The sequence below is a fragment of the Mchenga conophoros genome, linkage group LG13, assembly GCF_057382185.1.
Source record: "Mchenga conophoros isolate Kocher_MC1m ecotype Shallow Benthic linkage group LG13, M_conophoros_male_GT1.1, whole genome shotgun sequence".
NCBI classification, from domain to species: Eukaryota; Metazoa; Chordata; class Actinopteri; order Cichliformes; family Cichlidae; genus Mchenga; species Mchenga conophoros.
This window is the reverse complement of record NC_140538.1, coordinates 29,784,815-29,805,709: the sequence shown is the minus strand read 5'-3', so window position 1 is coordinate 29,805,709 and position 20,895 is coordinate 29,784,815. Positions and strand designations below refer to the sequence as shown.

General features: G+C 39.7%; 1 protein-coding gene, 1 long non-coding RNA gene and 1 pseudogene across 2 annotated transcripts in view; all 3 read left to right on the top strand.

Annotated features, from left to right (window-relative positions):
• The window catches only part of LOC146561511 (uncharacterized), a 512,369-nt gene that overhangs the window by 392,749 nt on the left and 98,725 nt on the right, over nucleotides 1–20,895 (top strand). The window lies entirely within an intron of this gene.
• On the top strand, nucleotides 169–1,458 carry LOC146561513 (histone-lysine N-methyltransferase Set8-like; annotated as a pseudogene).
• LOC146561512 (uncharacterized) lies at nucleotides 3,112–12,207 on the top strand. The gene is made up of 8 exons (XM_085297668.1): nucleotides 3,112–3,715; nucleotides 4,541–4,646; nucleotides 5,222–5,292; nucleotides 5,373–7,401; nucleotides 7,487–7,723; nucleotides 7,795–7,842; nucleotides 9,978–10,076; nucleotides 11,369–12,207. Exons 1-8 carry the CDS (start codon nucleotides 3,653–3,655, stop codon nucleotides 11,602–11,604), a joined length of 2,889 nt encoding a protein of 962 aa, XP_085153794.1. The 5' UTR covers nucleotides 3,112–3,652; the 3' UTR covers nucleotides 11,605–12,207.

Below are 20,895 nucleotides of genomic sequence, written 5' to 3'. Positions count from 1 at the left end.
AGTGATACAAGATAAGAGGAACTGTTGGGAAACACAGATATTTGGAACCTTTAGGGGAGCTCTCCCCAACATAAATAGATTTTTTGATCTGTTTATTTCTATGTCTACATACATTTTGTAGTATAATGTGTTATTTCTAAAGTCATTAATACCTGATCTTTGCAGGGGATGGCGGCAACAAGGCCACAGAGAGCTAAAATAAATCCCATACAAGATGCTAGGTATTACTGCTCCTTAGGTGAAGACAAGGCAGGATTTGATGTGAGGTATATTGATTCATTTAAAGGTGAGTTGATTCCAAAGAATGCAGTCAGCTTCTCAAAATAGAAATTTTTATGTTTTTTGTAGTTTTTTTTGTAGCATACCATGCATGAGAAAATTAATAATCACGAATATAATTATATTTGTTTTATTATTATTATTATTATATTTCTATTTTTTCCTTGTCTTTCCCCAAGGAATTATGAACATGTTACATGTTCCAAAATAAATAATACAATATAATCAAATAAAAAACATATTTAAAAACAAGAAGGATTTTAATTAAATGGTTTATAGTTTATTGCCCAATTTGTTTTTGATGTGTGTCTTTAGGTCGCGGTGTGTTCAGCTGTCGGTCATTTCAAAAGGGAGATTTTCTTTTTGAGTACAGAGGACAAATCATAACTAAAGAGGAACAAGAAAACCGAATGAAACTTTACCATGATGCACTCAAGGTTTTCATATTTGATTTCAAGTTCAATGGAAAACAGTTATGGTATGTAACTGCTTTGATAAAGGATAAAATACATGAGGTTTACAAATTATAATATTCAAATAATATTTTGAATTGAATATTAAAATGTTATTCAGACGTTCTACAACCTAATATACTTAATGACTTTCTTTACAGAGTGTAATTGTTATTGTATACTTTTTGTTTTAGTGTTGATGCTACCAGAGAGGACGGCTCACTTGGCAGACTTGTAAATGACGATAATGTGAATCCAAACAGTAAAATGACAGTTACCAGAGTGGATGGAAGGCCCCATCTATGTTTGTTTGCAATCAAAGATATTGGTCCAGGAGAAGAAATCACCTATAACTATGGTGATTCCAACTGGCCATGGAGAAGCAAGGTATAATGTAAATAGTACAGTATAAGTATAAATAGTATTAAATGAATAAAGGCTATACTGAAAAGTATGCATACACACACGGGTCCTGTGTAATACTCAACTGGACAGGTCCAGACATTAGGAGGACTGTATTCATCTTGGCTAGACCCAAAGACTGCCATTCATTATTCATGCTTCTTCCTTAGAAATCCAACATGGTGGCATCTCAGGCTGTGGATGAGATTGCAGCCAGTTCCTCTCCTAACGACGCAACAAAGGTAAATTGGAGTTTCAGTGTCAGATTGTTTTAGTTGTAGACTGAGGTGCTAGTTATTAGGCAGTATTGAGGTATGTGGGTCCTTGGTTATCTTGACCAAGTAAGATGCACGCATTAGGAGGACTGGGATTTGAAACAGGAAGTATAAACAACTGAGTTCTACCTACAAGTGCGCCCACACACACTGGTCCTGTGTATTACTCAACTGGACAGGTCCAGACATTAGGAGGACCGAGTTTCGAAATGAATTCAGATAAATGAGAGTTACTCTGGCAATTGTGCATACACACACGGGTCCTGTGTATTACTCAACTGGACAGGTCCAGACATTAGGAGGACTGTATTCATCTTGGCTAGACCCAAAGACTGCCATTCATTATTCACGCTTCTTCCTTAGAAATCCAACATGGTGCCATCTCAGGCTGTGGATGAGAATGCAGCCAGTTCCTCTCCTAACGACGCAACAAAGGTAAATTGGAGTTTCAGTGTCAGATTGTTTTAGTTGTAGACTGAGGTGCTAGTTATTAGGCAGTATTGAGGTATGTGGGTCCTTGGTTATCTTGACCAAGTAAGATGCACGCATTAGGAGGACTGAGATTTGAAACAGGAAGTATAAACAACTGAGTTCTACCTACAAGTGCGCCCACACACACGGGTCCTGTGTATTACTCAACTGGACAGGTCCAGACATTAGGAGGACTGAGTTTAGAAATGAATTCAGCTCAATGAGAGTTACTCTGGCAATTGTGCATACACACACGGGTCCTGTGTATTACTCAACTGGACAGGTCCAGACATTAGGAGGACTGTATTCATCTTGGCTAGACCCAAAGACTGCCATTCATTATTCACGCTTCTTCCTTAGAAATCCAACATGGTGCCATCTCAGGCTGTGGATGAGAATGCAGCCAGTTCCTCTCCTAACGACGCAACAAAGGTAAATTGGAGTTTCAGTGTCAGATTGTTTTAGTTGTAGACTGAGGTGCTAGTTATTAGGCAGTATTGAGGTATGTGGGTCCTTGGTTATCTTGACCAAGTAAGATGCACGCATTAGGAGGACTGAGATTTGAAACAGGAAGTATAAACAACTGAGTTCTACCTACAAGTGCGCCCACACACACGGGTCCTGTGTATTACTCAACTGGACAGGTCCAGACATTAGGAGGACCGAGTTTCGAAATGAATTCAGATAAATGAGAGTTACTCTGGCAATTGTGCATACACACACGGGTCCTGTGTATTACTCAACTGGACAGGTCCAGACATTAGGAGGACTGTATTCATCTTGGCTAGACCCAAAGACTGCCATTCATTATTCACGCTTCTTCCTTAGAAATCCAACATGGTGCCATCTCAGGCTGTGGATGAGAATGCAGCCAGTTCCTCTCCTAACGACGCAACAAAGGTAAATTGGAGTTTCAGTGTCAGATTGTTTTAGTTGTAGACTGAGGTGCTAGTTATTAGGCAGTATTGAGGTATGTGGGTCCTTGGTTATCTTGACCAAGTAAGATGCACGCATTAGGAGGACTGAGATTTGAAACAGGAAGTATAAACAACTGAGTTCTACCTACAAGTGCGCCCACACACACGGGTCCTGTGTATTACTCAACTGGACAGGTCCAGACATTAGGAGGACTGAGTTTAGAAATGAATTCAGCTCAATGAGAGTTACTCTGGCAATTGTGCATACACACACGGGTCCTGTGTATTACTCAACTGGACAGGTCCAGACATTAGGAGGACTGTATTCATCTTGGCTAGACCCAAAGACTGCCATTCATTATTCACGCTTCTTCCTTAGAAATCCAACATGGTGCCATCTCAGGCTGTGGATGAGAATGCAGCCAGTTCCTCTCCTAACGACGCAACAAAGGTAAATTGGAGTTTCAGTGTCAGATTGTTTTAGTTGTAGACTGAGGTGCTAGTTATTAGGCAGTATTGAGGTATGTGGGTCCTTGGTTATCTTGACCAAGTAAGATGCACGCATTAGGAGGACTGAGATTTGAAACAGGAAGTATAAACAACTGAGTTCTACCTACAAGTGCGCCCACACACACGGGTCCTGTGTATTACTCAACTGGACAGGTCCAGACATTAGGAGGACTGAGTTTAGAAATGAATTCAGATCAATGAGAGTTACTCTGGCAATTGTGCATACACACACGGGTCCTGTGTATTACTCAACTGGACAGGTCCAGACATTAGGAGGACTGTATTCATCTTGGCTAGACCCAAAGACTGCCATTCATTATTCACGCTTCTTCCTTAGAAATCCAACATGGTGCCATCTCAGGCTGTGGATGAGAATGCAGCCAGTTCCTCTCCTAACGACGCAACAAAGGTAAATTGGAGTTTCAGTGTCAGATTGTTTTAGTTGTAGACTGAGGTGCTAGTTATTAGGCAGTATTGAGGTATGTGGGTCCTTGGTTATCTTGACCAAGTAAGATGCACGCATTAGGAGGACTGAGATTTGAAACAAGAAGTATGAAACCCCAACCCTAAATCTGGTTTGCATAAAGACGTAGTTCTCGGCTTGGTTGAAATGAACTCTGATGTAGTTAGATCGCATATTTGAATTTCAGCTGATCAAGGAGCAAGAATGAAGCTTACTATAGGAAGGAGCATGTAAATACAACCGAAACAATCGCTAAACTCTTTCCTGTTAATGCTAAGCACATTTATGTAACATTGTTGTGTAAAGGCCATCCGTTATGTCTTGATGGATTCATGACTTCATGATTTAATTATACTTTTTTACACTCCCAGTCAAAACTTTGGACACATCTTCTCATTTCAGAAAGAACAAATTGTAAGTCTAATCTTTTTTGGGTGTTGTGGGTCCACAATGAATTTTCTTTTCATTGTGGTTTTGTAATATATACCATAATATAAAACCTAGAAGAACAAATTGTTTTGAAAATTGATCTATATACAGCAGGTATTTTTCCCTTTAAATTTTGCATTGCAAAAGTTACAAAAATTGATTTAATAGTTTTAGTAACACTTGAACCTGTTTTTTTTTTTTTTTTTTTTTTTTCCCTTCCGTCCTTAACTCCTTTTTAAAGAGGAACCAAAACAACTATTTGGTTGTGATATTTTACATCACAAAAGTATGAATTTTGTTTTTGATTACACTTTTTTTTTTTTGTTTTTTTTTACCAAACAGGACTGCGATCATGATCTAGTCCCTGACGAAATGTCAAGTTTAGAAAAATGTTTTGCATGTGGAGGACCTTTTTCGCCTCTGAAATGGAGTGGTGTGAGATGTGAAGGTAATTATTTAATTATTGAAGGTTGGGTACATTAGAATATCTTAAATATGATCTATAAGGAACACTATAAAAACTAATCCATAAGTAAATATGATATATGTTCATAATGAACCTTTTACATCTGCACTTTTTACATATTTACTTACCATGTCATTATTAAAGCTGCTATACCCAATTTGCAAAAACAAGTTAGCTTAACATATTTTTTTTTCATGTTCATAACAACATTTTAACAAAGCATAGCTATAAATGTTGTTTGGAGATTAAAGAAAAAAAAATGAAGTGGTTCTGTTGCATTTGTCTAAAACCATCAGCCAATAACATGGCTCAGTCCAGAAAAACGATAGAACAGTCTTTCCTGACTCCTTAAATTCTACATTAACATGGCTCCACCACACTATGCACTGGCCTGTTTAGCAGCAAAGCACACCAGGGGGTGTGGCCTATGGATAATATCCAATGGGAGGGGGGAGCCTTCTTGACTGTGTTTATGCTTCCATCTAGCCTGTTTTTTTAAATTGGGGAAAGCGGCTTTAACTACCTTTCTTTTATTAACTTAATTTTTCTCTGTCTAGTTTGCTACCAGTCCTGGCACAAAAGATGTTATGTTAGCCACAAGGTGAACCTCACTGAACCTCTTCCAGAGGTAAGTGTTTTTGCAGAATTCTTCTCAGTAAAATATGTAAGGTAAACAAAGTCTTACTTTGTGTTTTTGATTGTTATTAGGTCTTTAGTGAAGATAGTTCAAGTGAGGGGGCTTCATCAGAAGAGGAATATGTGCCAGATTCTATAGCTGACTCAGACAGCTCATGGGACAACAAATCAGAGCCTTTAAATATAAGTTGCAAACAAGTACAGAACTCTGAGATCTCCAGCAGTCAATCTGCTTGCAAAACGAAAAGACCTCGCCTAGAAAGTTTTTTAGAGAGAGTAGGACAAAGAATTTCAGAAGATGCCGAATCAATATCTGAAGATGGAATTGGCACAAGACAGCTCGACGTATCAGGGGTTATTGCCACAGCAGAAAAGTCTGATGCTGAAGGCATTGTTGATGACTCTAATACTACGGCTGAAGATTCCTTAAAAACATCCTCCTCACTAAGAAACAAAACATACTGCTACATTTGTGGAAAACTACAGACAAAGTTTACACGTCATTTAAAAACTCATGAGAAATCACATGCAGATGTTGCTCGAGTTTTAAGTCTTCCCAAGAAGTCCAAAGACCGTTTGAAAATGCTTTCTAAGCTGCGAAACAAAGGAAACCACAGACATAACTCGGAGGTCATCGCAAGTGGGATTGGATCATTAAAAACCAGACGCACATCAAAAAAACCCTACAAAGGAAAAGACTATATTCACTGCATTTATTGCGAGGCATTATATCTTAAAAGAGATCTTTGGAGACATGTTCGTAAATGTTCTTCAAAACCAGTGGAGGCCAATTCAGAGGGGGGACGAAAAAAGGTCTTGTCCCTGGCCTGTATGAGTGAGTCAGCTCTGTGTCAGCAAGTTTCCCCCGGTGTTTGGAAGATATTAGCTGTCATGAAAGATGATGAAATAACTTCTACTGTGCGAAGTGACTTCTCTATTCTTCAGCTTGCTCAATCATTCTTTAACAAACATGGGAAAGATCCCACCAAATTTGACTACATTCGCCAGACACTCCGAGAATGTGGAAGACTTCTGCTCACACTTCGGAAAGAATGCTCAATACACACTTTTGAGGATGCTGTAAGACCTGCAAATTTCAATGTGGTTATCAAAGCTGTTAAGAAGGTGTGTGGGTATGATGAAGAAAAGAACTGCTACTCGACTCCAAGCCTTGCTTTAAAGTTGGGACACTCACTGCAGAAAGTCTGTGATATTATACATTGCAGAGCACTGATGGCAGAAGACAGTGCACTGATAAAGTCAACCCAGAGTTTCAAAACCCTTTATGCTACAAAGTGGTCAGAACTCATCTCCCATACTGCATTAACCACACTAAACGAGCGGCACTTCAACAAGCCTTCCACACTTCCTTTCACAGAAGATGTTCAGCGTCTTCATAGACATCTGGAGAAGACTACAGAACAAGCACTGAAGGACTTGGAAGAGCATAGTTCACCAAAATCATACAGTGAACTTTGTAAAGCTACCATGGCAAATGTAATACTATTTAACAGGAGAAGAGGGGGAGAAATTTCAAAGATGACACTGAATGGCTTCCAGGAGAGAGACACTAGTACCCTGCACAAGGATGTTGCAATTGGACTGACAAAATTTGAACTTTACCTTTGTCAACACTTCAGTCGTGTAGAATTGAGGGGTAAACGAGGACGCAAGGTTGCAGTGCTACTTTCACCAGACATGGTGAATGCCATAACACGGCTGACAGAGAAAAGACAAGACTGTGGTGTTCTGGCAGAAAACATATTCCTGTTTGCCAGACCTCATTGTCTGACTCCCTACAGAGGACAGGACTGTTTGAGGATTTATGCGACTGAATGTGGGGCTGAAAACCCTGAACACCTACGTTCAACGCAGTTGCGCAAACATGTCGCAACTTTGTCTCAGATCTTAAACCTCAAGAATCACGAGTTAGACCAAGTTGCCAACTTCCTAGGTCATGATATTCGTGTTCATCGCGAATATTATAGACTTCCAGAGGCTACTACCCAGCTTGCCAAAATATCCAAACTACTGATTGCCATGGAGAAAGGGTCTCTCAAAAGCCTTCAAGGCAAAACACTTGAAGAGATTGAAATCGAAGGTAAAGTGGTGTTAAGGTTAAGAATTATACACGTTTCCTGCACTATAACCTTATAATTCATTAAGACAATCTTTTATTTTGTTAGATAACCTACAGTTGACAGATTCAAGTGAAGAAAGTGAGGTCGGAGCGGAGCGTGAGGAGGTCGGAGCGGAGCGTGAGGAGGTCGGAGCGGAGCGTGAGGAGGTCGGAGCGGAGCGTGAGGAGGTCGGAGCGGAGCGTGAGGAGGTCGGAGCGGAGCGTGAGGAGGTCGGAGCGGAGCGTGAGGAGGTCGGAGCGGAGCGTGAGGTCAATGAAGGAAATCTTGTATATCCACAGATTGGTAAGTACAATGTGATTAGTCTCAACTTTGTTCAATTTATGAAATCACATGACTAATAGACTTTATTACAGATTCTATAGATACTAGAATGATGAAGAAAGTTGTCAAGGAACCTCCAGGTATGTGTTTGTCATCATTTATTGAAGCTTTTACCTTTGTAACTACTTCCTAGACACTTTTGCTATCTTTGCTATCTTTATGTAAAAAAGAAAAAGATAATTCATTACTATCATTTTTCCAGTGATTGTTACCTTTGTCCAAATGGTAATTTAAAGAAAGTCAAGGATCTTTCTAAAGACCAGCTCAACAGAATAGAAAGGTCAGTTTTGGAGGATGGTCAGGTAGGAAATGCTAGTTTGAACAGGTGATTTTGAGCTGTGATTTAAAGTTCTAGAGAGAATCTAATGAGCAGAGGAAGTTCCAGAGGGTGCAATTAGCAGTGGCAAAGGATTGTACCCTCAGATTTATGATTTTGATGATGGGGGTAAGGAGGTTAGTGTTAGCAGTGTTGTGGGAGAGTGACAGTAAAGACAATCCCTCAGGGTGGCGGGGGCGAGGTTGTTGAAGGCTTAAAAGTTGATTAGGAGTTTGCACTCAATACTATAGTCAGTGTGCAGCCAGTAATGTTCTTTTTAGGATGTGGTGATATAGTCTCTAGAGTGAGTGCAGTAGAGTAAGGGGGCAGCAGAGTTCTTAATAGATTGCAGTTCTTGGAGGTGAGTTTGGGGAAAGCAAAGATGCTGGGATTCTTTTTGAGGGTGGAGAGAATGGATAGGATTAGGAAGAACAATATCATTGGGACTGCACATGTAGACATTTTTTCCAACATTGTTCTACATTGGCCAGGTTGAGGTTGTGTTGGGCATGTGCAAACAAGGGACAGTGAGGAAGGCTTGTTGAAGGATGTTAGAAAGGAAGCTGCCCTGCAGGAGACAGAAGGAGATGAGATTAATCAAGAGAGATGAAAATAGTTGGTGTGTGGAGGGCTGATCTACTACTCTTTATTTACCTGGTTTGCGCTTCTGAAGTATTCCCTCTACGCTCTCATCCTCTTTCTACAGTAAATCAGTGGTGAGTGGAAAGTTGACCAGTCACCGGAGTAGTGATGGGTCGTTCGCGAACGAAATGGCTCTTAGAGCTGGTTCTTTGAAGTGAACGATGCGAGCCGGCTCCGTGGATTTTTTTTTTTTTACTTTCTCTTGCCCTCTCTCTCACTTTTTTCGCTGCACGTCAGCCTTGTGTTTGCGCTGAGTAGAGACGGGAGGGGCGCAAACAGAGCCTTGCGTTTGCACCCCTCCCGCCTCTGAGCAGAGGGAGGAGCTAGGGGCGGTAGTTACACTCGCAACAGCAGTAGCACACGAAAAGAGCAGCAGGGAGAGAGAGAGAAAGAGAGCCGGGAGCAACAACAAGAGACAATGTCGTCACATTAGAAAGGTGGAGTAAAGAAAATGAGTGACACCAAGAAAAGAAGCAAAATCTAGAACCATTTAAATTTTACTGACAATACATAGGCAGAGTGTAGAGTCTGCAAGAAAAGGATATCATATAGAGCCGGTGCACGGGCACCTGAAAACTGTCCACTCATCAGTGCGATGGGAAGATAAAACACAGTGAATTAAGTGTGATATAAGTGAAGCTGCCAGTGTGTCTACCCACTGAGCTGAGCACTGGGCACTTGGTATTTTTAAATTTAAAGTTTAAATTTTAAAAGTTAAATTGTAAATGGTAGGTTTTTGTATTTTATAATTTATTTTTTAAATTTTATGTGGAGTGAATAAATAAAAGCAGATTTATATAATGAACATATATACATAGAAAACACGTTTTTAAACATTAGTAATTCATTTTGTGCATAATTTTATATTGTTGTTAATAATAAATGAATGAAAGCAACAAAATAACCTGAAGAGCCGGTTCGGGAGCCGAAAGAGCCGGCTCTTTTTAGTGAGCCGAGCCGAGAGAGCCGGATCTCTAAAAAGAGCCGGAAATCCCATCACTACACCGGAGTCTTGTTTGGAGAAAAATTCAGCCTTGTATCTTTTAATATCAGCTGTAATAGCTCTAGCCATATTCCACATTCACATGTGTCACCTTAAACTAAAAGTCATAGTTGCGACTCTGGATTTATCTTAGAAACCATATTCAAGATTTCAAGGTCCATTAGTTGCTTGACCACATTCAGGAGCATTTGACATTACATTATAAGAGATTTAATACAACAAATATATGCTTACTGTTTTGTTTTGTTTTTCAGCACAAAGTAAAAATGGAGCGGGTAAGGTCATTGAACCCAACAGAATACTAAACAAGGAGATGAAGCCAAGCAGTAAGAAGAAAACAAATAAACAATCTGGTAAATGGTGACATGCATACAAAAGTCACTTAAGCACAAATGTAAACTTCATGCATTTTTGAACCCAGTTATCCACACCACCCAAGCCAGTATGGTGACTATGCTCATCTTTCTGCCAGGGACCGTACCATAATTCTACAACTTGGTTAGACAATTATATTAACCTACTTGGTAAGGTAAAACATAAATCACATTCAATGTGGAACAATACCTTGTATTAAGTAATGGGATAAATGTTTAAATTACTTTCCCTATGCCTGTTTTAATCTGTAATACATTTAAATACTTATCATTTTCAAAACAGCAATGCACCAAAACAATTAATAAACAAAGCAATGAGAACATATTATGATTTGGGTTTTTAATTTTGAGGATTCCTCAACCATTGGGCTTCTACATTATCTCCATACTCTGAACATCATCTTATTCCCATAGGCAGAATCTGGATAATATTGGAAAATTTGGGCTGGTTTGGCTAATTGTGGGCTGTAACCTGAACGTCTTGAAGAAAATTATGTTCACTGAAAAAACCTGAAGGCCCACCTCATGGTCAGGCAGGGTCCACCCTTGTTTTTAAATAAACATTTGAGTCAGACAGTTATATATGAAATGTTTGAGTATATGTTATACATTTCAAATTATTACAATATCATGCTATACATGTTTTTTGTTGTATAACGGTGTGTGGAATAAAATGCTCTCCATCCATAGTGATTTGCCATAGCTATTTATTGGAATTCTGACTTAATGTGGGCTACCTTTCAGAATTTTACATTTAAATAAATGTATTCATCCATTGTAATAAGTATTTAAACAGTCAGCATTACAGGATTTATACCAAAGAAACACTGTTACAACAAATTCACCTTAAAGGGGACATATTATGCAAAACCCACTTTTTTTTGTTGCTTTTGTATGTATATTTGGTTATGAATTGCCTCCCGACTCCTTAAGTGTAGGTTTTCAACAACTAAAAAAGGAGCTCTTTTAGGTCCCAGGTAGTGTATTTTGCACAATCCAGCATAATCACAGCCTCAGCACCTGTCCTCGTGGACAATGCAAAGGCCGTCTTTGGGCTGTGTAGACTAAACACTAACTGTTCTTAGCAGGGCTGTAAAACTAGTGTGTGCAGAACTCAATTCTTCGGCTTATTTGAAGGAAGCCGATTATCGCCATTATATTTTTGCATCCTACAACCATGTCAACTCACACAATTGAGCATAATACGTCCCCTTTAATTTAAAAATTGTTTAAAAAGTAGTTTGTTTACATTTATTTTTTTCTGCTTCTAGCTTCTCTGGAAAATGCAAGGAGGGTCAAAAAGCATCCTTGGTCTCCCACGGAGGTTGCTGCGATAATGAAGTATTTTGGCGAACATATCAAAAAAGGAAAACTGGCCACTATTATCGAATGCCAGCAATGCAAAACTGCAGAAGATCCTGCTCTGGCTGGTCGTTCTATTCAAAACATCAGAGATTTTGTGAGGAATCGGGGCGTGTCGTTGAAGAAAAAAGAAAATCCTATGTAGAGGAGTCTACATAACTCCAAAGTACTTCTTGGAGGAGTTAGAAAAGATATTTTGTATGTTTTGGTTTCTCATTTATTTATTTTAGAATTTTACTATTAGAAGATTGGTAAATTCATTTTGGTGACACTGTTTTAGTGCATCTGATCTAAGAGGACATATAATTTTATATTGCCAGTTATTTTCATTTCTGTTAACAAAACAATCCTGTTTTTGTAAAATGCACTCAATTTGTTCCTTTTATTCACCTGTTGCCCTTTTAATACACACAAAATACATGTTTGTGTATGTGTATGGCCTTTGTCCTGTTAATAAAGTTAGCCCTGACAATTACTGTTCATGTCAGGGGGAGGAGCCAAGTTACCTAATTAGTGTTGTCCTCTTATTACACCATGTTGTCAGGTTCTTATATTTTGAGTTCTGGTGTGTTTTTCACAATTTTGAAGTGAGATTTGTGTTGTACAACTCAAATGGGATTTTTAAAGATGCACTTCATCTATCTAGCACAAGCGGAAAGGGGGGTCCGTTTAGTGTTGCAAAAATCTTGTTTGAAAAAATTGTCCTTCCAATTCACCTTTACCAGTATGTGTGTGTGTGTGTGTGTGTGTGTGTGTCATGATGTTGTGACAGCATCCAGCAACCTGGCATGCCTTTTTAATTCTACTGAGTAAATAATGCATCCACCCAAGTCCATAATTTATGTAAGTGGACATGCAATCAGTTCAGATTAACAGGCACGCTGTCCTTGTGTGTGTGTGTCTGTGTGAGTGCGTGTGTGTGTGTATATCAGTGAAGCAAAAGGATCACTAAAACATGGCAGGTCACTGACTTTCCTTTTTGGTTTAGCTCTTTGCCACCTCACCTCTCTTGGCCTCTGGTTTGCTCTTAGGTTAAAGGAAAATAAATGTTTTTACAAAATAAAATGCCACGCTGTCCTCTGTGTCTACATTTTTTAGTCTGTAGTGTTTCATGAGCCATGACCCAAACACAGTAAAGACATAGTTTAGGTGTGCGTGTGTGTGTGTGTCAAAAAATGTATCTGATGAGCGTCAGGTACAAATTACATTATTGTATTAAACATGTTACGGCTATATTCATCTTACAGTTAATCACACATTTTCTTATTGTCATTTCATTCTAATGAAACAGCCACCAGTGTTTTTATCTCAACAAGTTATTTGTGAACTTACCATTAGATGAGCTAACTATGCGTAGTTAATGTAGAAAAAGCCATGTAATAAACTCTGTTGTTGGTTGGCCAGCGCTGTTATCTGTGGTCAGAGATATACTAGTATATTTGTATGTATTTACATTAGTATCAAAGTATCTAAGATATAGTTTTATGATGTTGTGATGTAGCAGGATGAAGGGAAGATGACTGTCTCCATCACTGGCAGATTACAATGTAGCTCAAGTGGAAATGATGCTAATTGTTAAGTTACCATTAGATGAATTGACTACCTTTACAGTAACAGAGGTTGAGAACTCCAGGAGCAGCTTAATTTTGGAAAGGTCACTTTTGGATCTCAGCACTACTGCCAAATCATTCCTAAATTAATTCTGTAGTCTCCCTAACAAGGACAAAGAATAATAAATAAACAGACGTGGGAACACCGCATCCAAACATGAGCCCTTGGATGAGTTTCATTCAGATGATTTCGTTCTAGTGGCTTCACTGAGCCTCCAGTTTGCACTTGGGCAGTTTGTAGCTGAGTGTGAAGCAGCTGGAATGAGAATTAGCACCTTGAAGTCTGACGCCATGGTTCTCAGTCGTAAAAGGGTACAGGTCGATCTATGTTCACAGCCATGAGCTGTGGTAAGTGGCCAAAAGAATGAGCTTGTGGATACAGGTGGAAGAAATTAGCTTGATCTCACTGTGCTGCTACGCCTGCACATCAAAATAATCCAGTTGAGGTGTCTCGAGTATCTGGCCAGGATGGCTCCAGGGTGCCTCCTACATGAGGTGTTTCTGGTGTGTCTTACCAGGAGGCGTCTCTGAGGTAGACATAGAACATCCTGAAGAGATTACATGTCTTAGCTAGCTTGGGAATGCTTGGTGTCCAACCTGGCAGAGCTGGAAGGTGTAGCTAGGGAGAAGGAGGCCTCATCATCTCTGGTTAGACTGCTGACCCAGACCTCGATAAGCACCAGAAAGGGATGAATGGATAATGGAAACAGGCAGTAGTTTTGAAGTTCAGTTGTTCAGTCACAAACTTGAAGAACACCTGTGAGCAAACCACAGTCAGTCACAGCCTGTGACAGCAGCACAGTCTCATGGAAGAGCTAGTGTTAGCTCAAATACTCAAAAATAAAAATAAAAATGAAAGAGACAACAACAAAAGAAGACAACAAAATTAGCAACAACATTTAAATTAAAATTAAAGTATGAATACCTGAATAATAGCTTGACCACATGTGCAAGAATGGAACAGATAAATTTAGTCAACCTATTGTGTGAAATGAGCCTCTCTTTGAATGTGAGAGATAAGAAAAGTGACAGTCATTGTACTATAGTCAGTCATAAGTGTTTAGATAAGTTGAGTCTGCAGTTACTGTCAGTGTGTTACTGAGGCTACATCCACACTAGCCCGGATAGATTTGAAAACGCGTCCACACACTAGCGTTTTCAGTCGTTTTCACAGAGTTGTGCACCCACATCTTTTTTAGGGCTGTCAAAATTGAGAACAATCGAAACAACTGCTGTATAATGCACTCCGCTATCTTTGTTTAATTGGTCACATGGCTGCATCACATGACTAAAATGTGTCATCGTTTTAGAAAGTCTGTGTTTTCGAGCGTCTTCACTGTGACAGGACCGCTCCGTTTTGAAATGTATGTGTTTTCGAGAGCGTTTCCAAAACGCTGCATTTTTCCTTGAGGAAAACGCTGTCTCAGTGTGGACGGGAGGCCAAAACGGAGAGAAAACGATGCGTTAGTGTGGACGTAGCCTGAAGGGAAGAGAGCTGTGGTAAACTGGAAAGCTGGTTTGTAGCCCTAACATGCTGGCACTGGGCTACCCATAATGCCATATGCTGGTTTTCAACACAATATTAGTAGTATTATATTACGATACTCATAAGCCACTACTAAGACAGGATCATTTGACATTTTAATATGGAAATTTTACACATGATTCTTTATAATCTTTTGTATATAAAAGATGCTTAATGCACTCTTTAGGCAGCAGTTAGAGAGTTAGAGTTGCAGTATACATGTCTTATAAAGGCAGAAAAGTGCATTGTAAGTTTCAGAGCTAAGAAAGTGTTGAGGCCTCCACAATTGAGGTTATTCCTGTCAACTTGCTAAAACTAGACTCTGCATCACAGTTTCCTTTTTTGTTGTTGTTGTTGTTGTTATTGTTGATGTTGGAACATTGCTTGAACATGTTCGCCTCACTGTATTCTGACTACCGATCTGCCACCCACTCATGCTATGTGGCACAAACACACCCTTCATGCCAAAGCTAGCAGACAGACTGTAAACACTGCAGGGGCCGCTTTCATGGAGCAGAGTGTGAATCAAGAGTTCAACTGAAATACACAAAAACAGTCACCTATTGGAGCTTAAAGTGAGCTAAAAGTTATTTTTGCATAGCATTTTTTAAGTGTTCAATTTGTTAGTGTTGTTAGTGGTTTAAGTTAGCTTTAAGGCAAATCTGGGGGTTTTGTATTTCTAGAAGATGAGACGGATGAAAAGCAGGACAAAAACATGGAGAAAACAAGATGTTAGAAAAGACAATGACAGAGGAGGAAAACAGACATCATCCCTGTAGTCAGAGTCTTTGCTTGAAACACAAGACTGGAACCAGTGAAATACCTGACAAAACTTTTACTAACGCTACATCAAGTTCAGTCTGCTTTGAACTCTTCACATATTTGTGAAATTTAAGCAAAGTAAGTAATTCTAAATTACCCAGTTTTATGCTACTGTTATACTGACGCCTGGTCAATAATTATATTCACAACTACCTGCGGTTGGCTTCAAAAAAACACATTTCTTAATATCAGACTTTTATTTACAGTATTTGTAAGTAATTGAAAACAATAAAGGCTTTAAATGATTTGCAGACTGATTAATTATTAATTATTAATTTCCACTTTGCACCCATATTTTTGGAGAAACAGTTTTTGCTGTTGTTGCATACTTTATCAATTCATCATAAATCTGATTGTAATGGAAACTGCCACATCAAAAAAATTTCCCTTTAAAATATTTATAATATTCAAAAAAGATGGTAAGTTTCAGTTCACAGATGACATTGTCTAAAAGGACTGCAAATGTCTAAGGTAGGCATTTCAAACTCTAACAAATGTTGGCCTTAATGGCACACTCAAAATGTTAAAGAAAATTCATAAGGACTAATTTAGCCTTTTGTGCTATCACACTTTAAATTATTGAGCCATTTCCAAACCAGCACCAACCACACTGTGGTCTCACCCAGTCTTACTCCCAGTACCAGCTCTTCTCTCTGTTCTCCTACAGATTCTTCCAGGGCCATTCCAGAGATAGCTCTCCACCGGGCATTTGATTTAATCCAGACCAAATGCTAATAGGGCTGTTTGGTTGCTGGCCATCTGCCTGGGCTGCTGGTCAACTATGGCAAGCTGTGCTGAGCTGTGCTGTGCCCAGCCTCTCTGCCAAAGTCTGAGCTGCCCAGAGACCACTTCATAACCAGAGGACATTTGACGGCCAATCGTCCACATTGACTGGGAACAGAATCCACAGTGTGTAATATGATCAAACTGATCTTTTCATGATTTGGGGGTGCTACTTGTCCATTTCTCACTCCCACACTATTAAAATCCATATCAAAGAATGACTTGTAGAAAACTGAGCACTTGGTTGTCACTAATGCAGTTAGCTCCGAGCATTTATTTATCCAGGGAAAATCACTTGAGCTCTTTGTACAGTTGCTCACATACAGTTGGGGGAGTTTCAAGATTCCTACATTTGTATAGAATAGCTGCACTGGGGTCCAGCACCACATTCAAGGGTTCCTCTGCAAACAATGACCTTGTCCTGACTTGTGTACATGTTTGAAATTAGTCTTAATTTAGTCAAAATTCTTGGACCCAACAAGCACAGCTTAATAATTCTATAAACCAGTTAAAACTCTCGATTTGATATAGAGAATGCAGTTACCACAGTTGTGTATAAAGGCACACCTTTATGTCCTTGTGTGAAGGAACATATAATGAACTTAATTGGTCGATTGGTCTGGCTGCTTATAACCAGACTGAGTTGAAAATGAGGCCCATGCGGAAGTGCCAAATAATTGTAGTTCATCTCGTGGCCACTTGAAACGGACTCACAAAGTCAACCCATAAAAACTGTCCTTTAAATGTCCAACTTCACTTTGATTTGAAGCCATTCATAAGAGATTTTTTTTTTACATATTTATCTGAGTTTTGTTAAGGCTTAAAATTAGGGGCAGCTAGAGCAAATCTCTGTCTGCCTGATTTCACTTTTGCCAGTCTGAGTCACTGAACTCAAATGAGAAAACCCCAAACTGTTGCAAGCATGTCTTCACATTTAAGAGGAAGTGCAGTTTGCATTTGCGATTAAAAAGATGGACAGACAGCGGCATGCCTCACATCCCCCCCCTCTCTCTCTCTCTCTCTCTCTCTCTCTCTCTCTAGTTGGTGGATTAGAAAACAGCTTAGGACAATTAGTCACTGCAAGGTTTGGCCGTGAAGTGTTGCAGAGTAACCCCCTGGACTTGTTTCCTTTTCTGACGGTGCCAGAGCCTCCCATACAATATGCAAGAGCCAAGGCCTACTCCACAGTCTTTTATCCTCAGTATGTAGTTTCACCCACTCTTATCGATTCTTTATTGACCTAAGGTGTCCTCCAGTGAATGCCTAGTGTTTTATTAGTTATAGTTGATTTTCACTATATCAGCTATCTGTGTCTGTGCGATGTACCAGTACAGATTATGGAGGCAACTCACTATCCAAGGTTGTTAGTTTTAGCTGATAGCTTAACAGTAAAATGCTTTCAGATTTCAAAATGCTTCCACTGATGGATGATCGATAGCTACATGCAACTTCTCTACACACTCTTTTGTATCTCATGGAAGAGTTTCACTTTTACACTTAAAAATGTTTCTTTTCTCTCCTACAAATCCATCAACCTTTGCGGTAAGCTATGGATTAGTTATTTACTTTCCACCTGTGGCAGTGCTCATCCTGTTCCTCATGCACAAAGGAGCAGATACCAGTCCTACTGATGGGCCTGCTAAAGTCTTGTCCAGCTCTCTTAGAGCAGTTGTCTTCTGGCAATGTCACGTATTGATGTGTTATCCTGGAGACCAGTAGGCTCCAGGTATTGCTTCATGCTACCAATAGTAACACTAACACTAGCAAAATGTAAAACTAGTGAAAAAAACAGTCCGAAAAGATGAGGAAGGAAATAACCTGTTGTCACTGACCTCCACTGTGCATTACTGTTTTGGGGGATGTGTCGTATTTGCCCCTTTACTGAACTTTTTAATTTCACTAACACCAAAGCAGGTGAACCTGATTAACAATGCCCTCTGCTACTTGAATGACCAGACCAGAAAAAGTAATTACCACCAAATAATGAATTGCCTGTTCAATCAAAAGTGAAGTAAGCTAAAAGAATCTCAAACAGCAACACATCATGCCATGAACTAATGCAACTAAAGAACAGCCAAGAAACAAAGTCATTGACATCTTTCAGTCTGGAAAGGGTTACAAAGCATTTCTAAGGTGTCGGGTCTTCTGTGAATTCTGATGACAGCCATTATCCACAAATAGAGAAAATATGGAAAAGTTGTGAACCTTTCTAGGAGTGGCTGGGCCAGACTACCAAAATGACTCTGGGAGTGCATCAGAGACTCATCACAAAAGAACCCAGAGCAACAGTAGACGTGCCTCAGAAAAAAACATCCTGATGAACCCCAAGACTTTGAGGAACACATCCTGTGGACTGACAGGATAAAAGTTTGACCTTTTGAAAGGTTTGAGTCCTGTTACATCTGGTGTAAAACTAACACAGCATTTCATAAAGAGAACATCATGCAAACAGTCAGAAACAGCATGGCTTCGCTGCTTCATGACCCGGACGACTTGCTGGAATTGATGGAACCATGAATTCTAGTCTGTAACAGAAAATCTTGAGGCAGAATGTCTACCTATCCGTTCATTCCCTGTAGTTTAAGTGCACAAACACAAAAGCAAGTCCACCTTTGAATGTCTCAAAAAACCCACAATGAAGGTTTTGGAGTGGCCTAGTCAAAGTCAGATTGGGATGCTTTGGTATGACATCAAACAGACTGATCATGCTTAAAAATTCTCTTGTGTGGCTAAAATAAAACAGTGATGCAGAGAAGAGCAATTCCTCCACAGTGATGTGAAAAACTCATTGCCAGTTATCGCAAACGCTTGATTGCAGTTATTACTGCCGAGGATGGCACAACCAGTTATTAGGTTTAGGAGGCAATTACTTTGTCACATAGGGCCAGGTAGGTTTTTCCCCTAAATAAATGAAATCATACATTTAAAAAACCCAGCATTTTGCCTGCTATTAAAACTTCCTTAATGATCTGCAACATTTTAGTGTAACATATATTTTGTTTTAGATTTACAATGACAAAAGGAGTGTTCTTTATTGAAAAAAACAAAGAAATGAGAAAAAGGGCAAATACTGTTTTACTGGACTGAATACATGGTCTGAATACCTCCCTTGGCATCTACCTTAATCACAAATTTCATGATTTTCTAGAGTCCTAAAAGCCCACATACAGGTGAAGCGCTTAACAGCATAACTGGGCACTTTCATTTAGCATCTGTTTTTTTTTTTTTCCCCCAAACCAACTCTTTCCTTGACATTGTGGCACAGGCTACCACCACAGTGCTTTCTTCTGCTCAGCCAGGGTAAAAAAAAAGAAAGAAAAAAGAAAAGTGTGTGTTTTGCACTGAAAATAGATCTCTGACTGGTCTTGTTTCATTCAATATGCAGAACACTGAGTCTGTCCTCAGAGAGATGGAGAGCTGTGCATCTTTTGTGTTTGTTATGTTGGGTGGGTGGGGGGTGGGGATGCAATTCACCAGATTTCCGTGCTTGCAAAGCCCTGTCTTTTGTGTATTTCGGTTCTTTTTCTGTGCTCCGTCTCTCAACCTTGTCCTCATTATCCATTTTCCTCCAGCATAATGGTGCAGGGGTTGTTAAACTTCTTCAGGCCAGGAACCAAATTTAGAAAATCCAGTCTTACAGCGGGATCTGGTCTAATGAATACTAGTACTTACAGTGTGAACTAGTATTCCTGGCACACGGGGACTCAGGAACAGGATCCTCGGCCACTGCAGGTCTCGACCTGTTGTACGGTTGAAGAAAAACTTGATGGTGATAAAAATACGTAGGCATGCAACTGTATTTGTATGTTGTCTGTGCGCATGTGTGCTTGTTCCTACATGGGTTCTCCTTGCGTGCTTGTGTGGGAGTGAAGGCTTTGACACTGCATGTATGGGGGCATCCTCCTGCACAAGCAGCTGCATTAATTAATCTGAAGAGAAATCTACGTGAGGACATCATTAACAAAGGCTCAGCTTGCATTTGTAATTGATATGTAACGGTTGCCCCCCGTGCTCTGACGGCCATATTGCTCGAGGCGTTTTTGTGTGAAGAAACCCCTGCTTCGCTAAGACGCCCACTCTAACCGCGAGGACCTCTGACCCAGAGAGGGTGAGAGTCACAAACGCAGGTGTGCTGCAGGATTTGAAGCCTGACCGGAGGCCTGTTTTTTCTTCACATCAGTCATCCTGTTTTAACTGTATCGCCCATTATATTAATGACACGGCGTGGTTTCAACCTTTGAATGTTAACTGGGCAATGCAGTTTTCACAGGCAGCTTCAAAGACATTATTATTTCATTCTTTCATGCTGCAGAAGTAAAAACATTTCTTTGTTTGACTCTTGATCAAATGTCGCTTAGAAAGCCATGGAATAAACAACAAGGGAAGAAAGATAAAAACCTTCCGTATCTTGCTTTTTCACAGGGCCTATGACACAAGCCTACCTTTAATACCTCAGTAGAACTCATTACCCAAGACACCTTTGGGAAATTCATTTTCATATATCTACACAATCTCAATTACGCCACTTAATTGATATCTTTATTTGCTTAATTGGTGGCTTTATTCGTCACTGGGAGGAAGAGAAGTGTTTGCGTAGGAACGCCACACTTCAAAGACTGTTTTTCTATCATTCTTCCTTCGCCTCGTTATTTTCCACATGTCAGGGGTGTCACAACATATTCACTGAAATTTTAAT

Excerpts from the sequence above, each read along its gene's own strand:
- LOC146561512 (XM_085297668.1), top strand. The coding sequence starts at position 3,653 with ATGGTGCCATCTCAGGCTGTGGATGAGAATGCAGCCAGTTCCTCTCCT. Across the intron at positions 7,724-7,794 it reads TCTTGTATATCCACAGATTG|ATTCTATAGATACTAGAATG; the intron begins GTAAGTACAATG and ends ACTTTATTACAG. Across the intron at positions 7,843-9,977 it reads AGTTGTCAAGGAACCTCCAG|CACAAAGTAAAAATGGAGCG; the intron begins GTATGTGTTTGT and ends TTTGTTTTTCAG.